The sequence below is a fragment of the Myotis davidii genome, unplaced genomic scaffold (assembly GCF_000327345.1).
Source record: "Myotis davidii unplaced genomic scaffold, ASM32734v1 scaffold176, whole genome shotgun sequence".
NCBI classification, from domain to species: Eukaryota; Metazoa; Chordata; class Mammalia; order Chiroptera; family Vespertilionidae; genus Myotis; species Myotis davidii.
The window spans coordinates 967,007-978,425 of record NW_006287911.1 but is presented as its reverse complement, the minus strand read 5'-3'; the positions used below and the strand labels follow the sequence as shown (position 1 = coordinate 978,425).

Here is an 11,419-nt window from a genome sequence, read left to right as displayed (position 1 = left end):
AAGGGGGCATGTGTGGAACATGGTGGGCACTGGCCGTGGCAGGATGGTGGAGGTGAGTGGGGGCACCAGACCAAGGCGGGTCATCGGGGCGAGCCTCTCGTGGTTACTGAAAATTCTTTGCCACCGCTCACCTGCTTTCGGCACCCAGCACCAGACCTGATCGCCCCTCAGGGCTTCTCCACCTCCCCCTGCTCCTGAGGGACAACTGGGGCAGCAGCTGCCTTTCACACCCGCTGCTGGCGAAGGGCCCGCTCACACCCACTGCTGGTGCCCAGTGCCAGTCCCGACTGCTTGGCACTGTTAGTGGCTGTGAGCAGTGGCTGCCGGCCCTCATCGCCCCTGTGTGTTTTTCTCCCTCCCCCTGCTCCTGAGGGGCGATCTGGGCAGTAGCCGCTGCTCGCACCTGTTGACAGTGCTGGCCCCACTTGTACTTGCTGCTGGCGCCGGCCCCAATCGCTCCATGCGAGCAGGACCAGCACTGTCAGCGCATGGGATCAGAGGCGGCAGCGGGAATGTGGCTGCCAGTAGACAGCGGACAGGAGGGGCCGGGTGGGGGCGTGGAGAATGGGTCAAGACCCACCCCTGTGCTCACCACAGCCTCGTGGCCCACAGTTCCTTTTAAGTTGCACAAATTTGTGCACTGGGTCCCTAGTGTGTGTGTGTGTGTGTGTGTGTATAAAAATAAAGGATCATTACTGAAATGATAAGTATTACTTCATTAACCAAAAAACTTCCTTTCCCTTTTCTGTTATTTTTCCCTTTATATATAGCAGCGATTTTCAACCAGTGTGCCACAAGAATTTTTAAAACATGCAATAAATACCTGATTATTTAGTGAGGGACACTGACTTCTTTTCCCTTAGATTATCAAATTAAAAAATGAGCCCTAACCGGTTTGGCTCAGTGGATAGAGCGCCAGCCTGTGGACTCAAGGGTCCCAGGTTCGAGTCCGGTCAAGGGTATGTACCTTGGTTGCAGGCACAACCCCAGTAGGGAGTGTGCAGGAGGCAGCTGATCGATGTTTCTAACTCTCTATCCCTCTCCCTTCCTCTCTGTAAAAAAATCAGTAAAATATATTTTTTTAAAAAATGACAACAGCCAACACGCCAATAGTTGTTGGTGTGAATGCCCTGTCTTGAACTATAAATATCTCTATATATATAAAAGCCTAAGTGACCGTTACGACAGGTCCATAGCTATGACATGCACTCATAACCAGGGAGCAGATGTTCAATGCACTGCACTCCCACAGCCAACCTCCTGCAGTCCCTCCCCACAATTGGCCGGCCCGAGGGACCCCACCCATGTACGATTTTGTGCACCGGGCCTTTAGTATAGGTCGTAAAATAGAGTTGCATCTTTTTAGTCACATCGCTTAATAAGGATATATCTGATTGGTTAATTCTTGGTACTAGAAATCCTTATATACAAGTATAGGCACCTGATTTTTTTTAAAAGTCACTTTGGAGCAAAAAATGTAGGTAATTGCTATTATTACTTTTTTTGTAGTTCAATCAAAATTATATCTTTTTTTAGGTCATATTGGCAAAAAGAAAATGTATTTTTTAGTGTGCTACAGAATTTTAGTAATTAGTTTATGTGTGCCATGAGATGGAAAAGGTTAAAAACTGCTAACATATAAGAAAGACAGAAAACTCTGTTGAAGCCCAAACTAGGGCATCATTTCCCTATAAATTGCTATTCTGTGGCAGCCACAATTCCTCCTGAAAGCTTACAAAACAGAAGATAAAGAGTTGTGAGCATTACTAACCTGTTTGCTTACTTTCTACATTCAGAGATTAATTAAATACACTTCTGACCAACATCTTGAGATTCAAAAATGCTGCTAGAATTATTAAAGCTGATATGAAGCAAACTAAGAAAAAAACCTACTTCCTAATAAAATCGGGAGGAGAGAAATATGTGAGTGGGATATAATGATAATAATTAATCTTTATTAATGTTTTAAAATATTAAGTCAACTCAAATCTGTTTCTACACAATAGCAACTAAGAATAAATTCAAAAAGATTTTCCAATTATAATGCAGAAGAAGTTGCCTAAATTATGCTATACAATGAACAACAAAATATATATTTGAAAGGGTACCTTTATTCTGTCAGTGAACTGGTATTTTTTTATGATCATTTCCTGCAATTGGCAAAAGTCTCCATTCAATTCTACTCCATACAGTTGCAATGCTGAACTGTAAAGATAACCCTGAAATATGAGAATATATTAGGATACAAATGAATTAACTTTTTATTGTGGTTTACTTCTACTTGAAATTTAAAAAGTCAAACTTTAAAAAATAGAATTCAATAAAGTAAGGGTAAATAACATCTTGTAGTTGATTTAAAACTGACAACTTTAAGAACTTGAAGACTTACTGACTAGTAATTAGTGAAGTTCTTTTCCATTATTTAGTAATTTCCATTATTTAAAAGTAATTATATTTTAAAAGATTGATTTCTTACTTTTTCTGATAAAACTGTGTACTCAACAAAAGTGAAAATGAGGAAAGTGATCATATATAGATTCTCCATTTACCACCCTATTTCTGTAATTTCTTTGGAAGTTGCTTCAGGGAAAAGCCAAAAAGGAATAAACCTGTGGAGACCATAACTGGAAAATCATGCAGCCTGACAACAGAGGGAGGTTGCTGGAGGTATGTTCTATTTGGCTTATGGAAGTCAGCCTGGCAATCTGCCAAAATAATGACCAATTAGTTTTCAAGGATAATCAAGAATTGACTGTATATTGTTATGTATCTATTTTGGTTTCAATAACAGAACAATATCTGGAAGAAATGGTCAAATCATATTCTGAATACCATTTTACATCAACTAACACCTAGGTGTAAACCAATTTATATTTACAGCTCATCATGGATTTTAGAATATGTCCAACAGAGCATATGTAGGCATTGAAAAATCTGTTGACTAGGTTGCGTTGGTGGTATAGTGGTGAGCATAGCTGCCTTCCAAAAATCTGTTGACTGAATCAGTGACCTAATAAGAACAACGACAATATGTTTAAATTATTTAATACTGCCACACACCTGCATAGCCAATTATTTCAGCTATATACTTTTTAAACAAATAAAAAAACAAATGGACAACAGTGGACAAAATATGGTAAACAATCATAATCTCTAATGTTCTCCAAAGAAAACTACCTGACAATTGTGTACTTTTCCATTATGGCTATCTTTTCTAATCACAGAATAAAAGTTTTAGTACTGAACAATAAATGAGGCATCAAAGAGTTAACTGTTCCTGTTTAGGGCGGGCAACGATGCTGGGAACTGATAGTGCCTGTTTCTGGCATGAGCCTCTCCTGCTGTTGGCCACATGTTTTAACAAGTCTGCTAATGACAACCAGAAACCACATTTCAGTTTTTTGATTAAACCATTTAAGAACATTAAGAGCACTCGTGATTTAAATTTTTTAAAAAGTCATATTGATGTGATATTTGAGAAACAAATGTCTACATTCAAACTTTGGATGACAGAAAATTGGAGCAAGATGTGTCCTTGGATATCATTTCATTTGCTCACTTACAGGGGAGGAACTTGAAGCCCAGAGGTGTTAGGTAACTTGCTTATGGCCATGGGCAATTTCCTAGGTCAAGTAAACTTGTCAGTTTTATAAGAGCGCTTACCAATGCTAGTATACAATTTTAGCACAGAACAAGGAAAACAGAGTTAAAGGGCAGTGGTGACTACAAAGCGGCAAAGTGTTTGAGGGTTACCTGCTTCTGTTTTGTTGATATTTCTTCCTCTGAGTCACAGAGACAAACTAATAAAGGAAATCAGAGAGCTGGCCTTTGAAATTCCAAACTCAATATACGACTTTAATTTTATTATTGTTACTCTAATAAATAAAACCAAGCTGTCACCTTGGATGGTGGCAGGCAAAACTGTTGTTAGTAGGAGAAGAAATTATTTTTCAAATGTTGAGTATGTCCATAAGCTGGACTTTACCCCATAAAGGACTGTGCCAAGCCTGGAGCCGACGTCAACCAAGAGCTTTCCCGACAGATCAGGGAGTACGTGATGGTATATGAACTTCAATTCCATGAGAGAGAAGGAATGAGAAATAAATCCTGGAGAATTAGAACAAAATGAACAAATTCTGCGTGGGTACTAACAATTCAATTCTGTATTTCTAAATCTTCACCTATATTTATAAAGAACTAGAGGCCCAGTGCAAGCCAGCAGGGGCCTACCTTCCCATAGTTGACCAGCCGGCCCCGCCCCCTGGTCGAACTCCCCGTCAAGGGGATAATTTGCATATTGGGCTTTTATTATATAGGATATTTCATGTTTTTATTTTTTTTATTCAATGAAAGGCAGTCAGAGGTTATTTAGAAAAAATTAATGTGATAATTTTTCACTCATTCACTCTGAGTTGTATTGGAGAAGAATAAACATAAAGTCTGTCATTTTATTTTATTTTACTTATTTGGTTTTTTTAAATATATTTTATTGATTTTTTTAGAGAGGAAGGGAAAGGGATAGAGAGTTAGAAACATCAATCAGCTGCCTCCTGCACTCCCCCTACTGGGGATGTGCCCTCAACCAAGGTACCTGCCCTTGACTGGAATCAAACCCGGGACCCTTGAGTCCGCAGGCTGATGCTCTATCCACTAAGCCAAACTGGTTAGGGCAGTCTCTGACATTTTAAAAGACCTCTAAGGGAACAGCTACTCAGCTGCCTGTCCCTATCCTATGTCCCTCATTTCCTCCCCCGCCCCCCTCCTGCCGCTATGACCTGCTGTTTGTTGGGACTGCTTCCCAACTCCCATTCCATCTGGCTTTCTCACCTTACCCCAGAGCCAATCACAGAACTGCCACACACTGCTGCACAGACTGTGGACGACCAAATGAATGGCCACTCAGGAGGTGCGCAATGTGGCAGCCCTGAGTGCAGAGAGGGCAATGTGGAAGGTTAAGATACTCCCCACACTGTTCTGATTTCCCTTCGTTTAATTGCTATAACTTCTAGCCTCCTACCCCATTTTCTCACTCCTTTATTTCTATAATGAAATATCTGAGAGAGCCTGAGTATGTTTTTTCTTCCTCCCTTCCTCCCTTCCTTCCCTTCCTTCCTCCCTTCCTTCCCTTCCTTCCCTTCCTCCCTCCCTTCCTTCTTTCTTTCTGAAACTGAGGTAACACAAAAACTTACTATGCTATGTTTTATGTAACATAATGGTCCAGAAGGAAAGAAACTTTGGTCATAACTAATAGATTGCGGCAAAGAAAATGGAAGCACACAGGCTACTCAGCTGGATGAAAATAAAGGGTATGACTGGACCTCAGAAGTAATGGGGGGCCTTTGACCACCATAGTCCTTCTCTCCCTAGGATCTTCACCTTTACTACCATCTGTGCCACATTAGTGCTTCTGCCCTGGGCTACAGAGTCATCATTAGCAGCTAGATAAGCGCTGTGTCAAAAAGGGAAGGAGAGTCCCACATCCTGATAACTTTTTCAGATTCATTATGGTTATCTGGGTGGGTGTGGATACCCAGCCACTATTTACAAATTGATTTTGGTGGGAAAATGAATTCTATTCTTCAAATTTTTATTTGTTGAACACAGCTCTTCTATACATTTTGATAAATCAGGTCTTATATGCTGTTATAGTTATAATTCACTTTTTAGTTTTCCCTCTATTGTTCTTAAGTCCTTCTCTATTTGAGTTTCAACTACCTCCAATGGAAACCAATGGACTTTACCCCATAAAGGGCTACCTAAAAAATAACCTTAGCTCTGGCTGGTTTGGTTCAGTGGATAGAGCATCGGCCTGTGGACTAAAGGGTCCCAGGTTTGATTCTGGTCAAGGGCACATGCCTGGGATGTGGGCTCGATCCCCAGTGGGGAGCATGCAAGAGGCAGCCAATCAATGATTATCTCTCATCACTGATGTTTCTATCTCTCTATTCCTTCCCCTTCCCTTCTGAAATATACATAAATAATTTAAATAAATAAATAAATCTTAAATCAGTAAATCAGAGACATTTAACCCCAATTATAATACAGGTACAATATATTTTTATTAGCAACGTATTTCCAATTTGGTAACAGTAAACTTTTGAGAATATTATCTAGGGTCAGTAGTATGAGAATAAGGAAACACACCTGGAGAATAGCGCACTCTAAGCAATAAACCTAAGGTAGTGGGGAGATTGAAATAGCATGTCTAAAGTAACAGCCTAAACAATCATATCCAGTTTGAACAAAGAATATATTAGCAGAAGAGCTACACTGAAGGAGCATCGAGTCAGTCTAGCTTGCTATTTGGGACACAGGTACTGCATCTGAGGGACAGAGATGCAGGAAAATTTCTGTCACTGGAGTTGGTTTCCTGTTATGGACCAGAGATGCTCTACTAGGTCAAATCATGGCCTGAATAAACTCTTTCTCAAGATTATCCATCATTGTCCTCTGAGTCCATGTTCATCCAACAATATTGTTCGTCCAACAATACTTCTCAAGTAGATGTTTTCATAGGGAGAACATTCAGTCCCCTTGACTATATTAAACTAATATAACTATATTTCTTTTGTAAATAAATCTGCATATGCTTTATATGTGAACTTCCATGCTTTATATGGAAAGGATAAGTCAGTTTCCTTGTACTTAGTCACTTCTGATTAGTTCCTGGAACTGCAAAGTCACTGGTGATTAAACAGTTTCTGTGAGCCCTAACTGGTTTGGCTCAGTGGATAGAGCGTCGGCCTGCGGACTCAAGGGTCCCAAGTTCTATTCCAGTCAAGGACATGTACCTTGGTTGCCAGCACATCCCCAGAGGGAAGTGTGTAGGAGGCAGCTGATCGATGTTTCTCTCTCGTCGATGTTTCTAACTCTATCCCTCTCCCTTCCTCTCTGTAAAAAATCAATTAAATATATTTTTTAAAAAACAAAAAACCCCAAAAAACAAAAAACAACCAGTTACTGTAAAAAGTAGAGATACCCTTCTGGGAGACATTAAATGCCCTGACTTCCTAGCTAGACAATATTTCCATTTAGTCTCCCTAACTGCAATAATTGGTAATAGCTATCTGTAGGTTGGCCTTTGCTTTCAGAAAACATTGAAAGACCGTCAGTAATTTGTATACTCAAGACATCTAAGGAAAAGTACACACAAAGTCATCAGGTTTGCATACTTGAGTGCTGACCTAAAGGTGCTGTCTGGTATGAGCCACACACCACACAATAGTTTCTGCTCATTTTTCCTTCCTCACATAATGAATCAATAGAATCTTCATCATAAAGGAATGCATCCACATGAACTGTGGGTTCTGGCTGCTGCTGGATCTGGTGGAGAGAAGAAACACATCAAAAGAAACAAAGTACAAAGAAGTCTCTTTTTATTGCTAAACTAGAGGCCCAGTGCACGAAATTCATGCACGGGTAGGGTCCGTAGGCCTGGCCAGCGATCAGGGCTGATTGGGGCCTTCTTTCCCCAGCTGCCGGCCAGGGCCTTCCTTCGTTTCACGCTGCCCCCTGGTGGTCAGCACACGTCATAGCGAGTGATCGAACTCCCAGTCTCCTAGTCGAACTCCCAAGGGGACACTTTGCATATTAGCCATTTATATATATAGACTAGGGGCCCAGTACACGAATTCGTGCAACTTGAAAAGAACTGTGGGCTGTGAGGCTGCGGTGGGCACAGGGCTAGGTCTCGGTCCATCCTCCATGCCCCTGCCTGGCCCCTCCCACTGTGGCCCCCTGGTCCCGTCTACCTGCAGCTCTGCTCCTGCCACCGCCACTCCCACGCACTGACTCGCTGGCCCTGCTCTCACCCACTGAAGGCGCCAAACGATTGGCGCTGGTGCCAGCAGCGGTGCAAGCAGGGCCAGCACTGTCAGCAGGCGCAAGTGGTAGCTGCTGCCCCGATTGCTCCTCAGGAGCAGGGGAAGGTGAAGAAATCCTTAGGGGCGATCAGAGCCGGCATGCGCCGCTCGCACCTGCTGATGGGGTCAAGCAATCGGGACCAGCGCAGGGCACTGGCAGCAGGTGTGAGAGGCAGCTGCCAGCCCCAATCTCCCCTTAAAAGCAGGGGAAGGTGGAGAAGCCCGTAGGGGTGATCGGGGCTGGCAGCCACCGCTCACAACCACTGATGGTGCCGAGCGATCGGGGCCGGTGCTGGGCGCTGGCAGTGGGTGCATGCAGCAGCTCCGGCACCAATAGCAGGTGCGAGCAGGGCTGGTGCCAGCAGCCAGTGCAAGTGCCGGGTGGGACCTCAGTGCACAGGAGCAAAGAATTTTCAGTAATCACCAGAGACTTGCCCTGATGACAGTGACTGGCGCCCCACCTTGGTCTGGCACCCCCGCTCACCTGCTCCACCATCCCACCATGGCCGACACCCGCCATATTCTGCACATGCCTCCTGGTGATCAGTGCACGTCATAGCAACCGGTTGTTCGGTTGTTCTGCTGTTCGGTCTATTTGCATATTAGCCTTTTATTATATAGGATAAGGAAAAACATCAGTCGTTCATATGCTAAAATTCTGCCAGCAACAAGGCACAGAAAGACTAGTTTCACTTACATCAGCAATTCTGCCCTTCTTTCATTTTATTTCTGAGACTTTTGGGGGGTGTGAGGGGACCAATTTACTCATTTGAAGGAAGGATACAAATGAAAGAACATAAGAAAAAGATAAAGGTAACACTAACATGCATGTACTGCTTTGGTGACCAGGGAAGTGACCCCTGTGGCTATGGGAAGCCGGTCTAAGGCTGAGCTCCCATCACTGTCTCTCAGAGTGTGCTTGTCAAAGAGACACTCTGCCATCCAGATTAGAAGTGCCCATCTCACATGGTCACCCAATTCTTTAATGGATTTCACCTGCTCATTCAGGTAATGAGTCTCAATGAAGTTACACAAATGGGAGTCACTTTGTTAGTGGACAACTTTTTATTTGACCTGTAATTATGCAAAACATGGCAATGAGAAATATATACAATTTTAGTTGAAAGGAGTATTTTGAGACCATCTTGTCCATCCAAAGCAGTATATTTTGCAAGTACAGAAACTGATACCCAGAGAGATTTCTCCAAAGAAATGACAGTAGCTAGTAAGAGGGGTCAAAATGGAAACTAATACCAGCTCTTCTGAGTCCTCCATGTCAGTGACTTACTCATCAAAATACTTAGCAAGAAATCTTTGTTTAGAGGAAAAGTTTTCAAATAATAATGTTAGTAAACCTTCATGCTTACAAATTATGGCCCTTTATTAATACTAGTGGTAACAGCAAGTGGCTACAAAGAAAAAAAATTTTGTCTGATTCCTTCTACCTCGATTATGGTAAAGTATCAACCTATCTGCTTGGAAACTTACAAAATTATATCTATATCTACACACACACACACACACACACACACACAATTTATATTACAAGTACGTAAAATGTATGAACAAACACAAGGACCAGAAGGAAAGAAAAGAAAAAGTGTGTGAAATTTAGCATATGGAATTGTGGGTTGATCATTAACATGCAATGAATACTTTTTCCTCATTTTATGTATTGTGGTATACCATGATACCAATAAGTTTGTTTTGTCAATAACATCGAAACTATATTAGCTATTTCTCTCAGTTTTAATACTACTCATAATTTTCCTCCTTTGAGAATCCACTTGAATGAGAAGATGTTTACTAAGATATGCTAACTATTCACAACGTGCACAATACTGTTAAAAATGTATAGGATTTAGTTCCTCTGCTTAGAAAAACCATATGGAGGGTTGCTATTTTCAGATCAGTGGGAGAAGACATTATTATCATTAGCTTTGCTTTAGGAAACAATATGTATAGCATTTGTAATCCCATAGGAGTTGGGATTTGAAGTGACTTCAATGAGGGGTTGTTTGGAGAAGATAAATGAGAACTAATTCTAGGAATAAACAAATAGAAGAATAAGCAAAAATTGTACAACGCAAATGTAGGAGAAGGAAACAAAGAGGTAAACTTCACCATTGATAAAAGTGAAGGAAATGAAACAGGGAAGAGAAAATCAGGACAGTGATACAGGCAGGACCAGATTACTGTTGGATTGTGATTTTAGAAAGAGGTTGAGTGCTTGGCAAACAGATATCCTCAAAAAAATGTCTGTTGAGTGAATAATACTGGGAAGCCAGGGGGCTTAGAGACTCAAAAGAATCGGGAACATGGTTGAAGCACTACATGAAAGATTATTTAAAGCAGAATTCAGGACTATCAGTCTGAAGAGACTACGGGGTTAGGGAAGAACTGGAGAATCCTCAAGTAGCACTAAGAGTAAATTAATAATAATATACTTACTTTTTGGAGGGCTAGACGTTCTGAGGAAAGCATGGTTTCTAGAGGTAAGCAATTCCGAAGATCGTCTGCTATGCATTTCAAGATACTGTCATTATTATCGTGAGTGAACTCATCAAAATCTCCTGGAACAAAAAAGGAAAAAAATAGTTTTTATGGTTGTAGTCAGGTAGCTGGAGAAATCAGTGAAAAGTTACAAAGCAGGCCAATAGCAGCACAAGGAAATAACCTAGGTTTTGTGCCTCTAAATCAGCAGTTCTCAACCTGTGGGTCGCGACCCCTTTGGGGGTCGAACGACCCTTTCACAGGGGTCGCCTAAATACATCCTGCATATCAGATATTTATATTACGATTCATAACAGTAACAAAATTACAGTTATGAAGTAGCAACGAAAATAATTTTATGGTTGGGGGTCACCACAACATGAGGAACTGTATTAAAGGTTCGCAGCATTTAGGAAGGTTGAGAACAACTGCTCTAAATAAAGGTACTGCTCTTTTCCACTATACCGTTCTGTGTCCCTACATAAAAAGGTTCTTTCTCTGCATAATTTCCCTTTGAGCAACACTGGTATTTATAAAGATTTATTACTTAGTTCTCTGAAGTGATGTGGGAAGGAAAGTCTTTTAGCTCTTTTTTCTTTCCTCACCTATCCTATCTAATAAAAGAGAAACATGGTAATTGGCGTATGACCGCTATGCTTCCCATTGGCTAATCAGTGAGATATGCAAATTAACTACAAGCCAAGATGGCGGCCGGCAGCCAGGCAGCTTGAAACTAACATGAGGTTTTCTTGCTTCAGTGACGGAGGGCTCCAACATTCCCCGCCTGCCGCAGGCCTCTGAGCTGCAGTTTGAAACATAGTTACAAATATGGAAGCTAAAAAAACCCCAGAAACCTGCATTAGTCTGCACCCGGCTTCAACCAGCAGGATCGCAACATTGTAAGCAAAGGCCAGAACCTACTTTCAGCAGCGGAGGCCTAAGAGCTGGAGCCAAGCCTCAACAGAAACTTTGCAGGCCATAAGGGAGTGGCAAGAAATATTCAAAGTGATGAACAGTAAGAACCTACAACCAAGACTACTTTATCCAGCAAAGCTATCATTCAG

General features: G+C 41.7%; 1 protein-coding gene across 3 annotated transcripts in view; it reads right to left on the bottom strand.

The window, feature by feature from the left end:
• LOC102764241 overlaps positions 1-11,419 on the bottom strand; it is a 32,171-nt gene that overhangs the window by 9,785 nt on the left and 10,967 nt on the right. For 2 of the 3 annotated variants that reach the window (XM_006759705.2, XM_006759703.2), the window contains exons 2-5: positions 10,314-10,435; positions 7,173-7,323; positions 3,986-4,107; positions 2,109-2,219 (exon numbers count right to left, since the gene is read on the bottom strand). In XM_006759705.2, coding sequence (XP_006759768.1) covers positions 2,109-2,219; positions 3,986-4,107; positions 7,173-7,323; positions 10,314-10,435 — 506 coding nt within the window. The remainder of the gene's footprint in view (positions 1-2,108; positions 2,220-3,985; positions 4,108-7,172; positions 7,324-10,313; positions 10,436-11,419) is intronic. The other variant, XM_006759704.2, reaches the window with a different exon arrangement.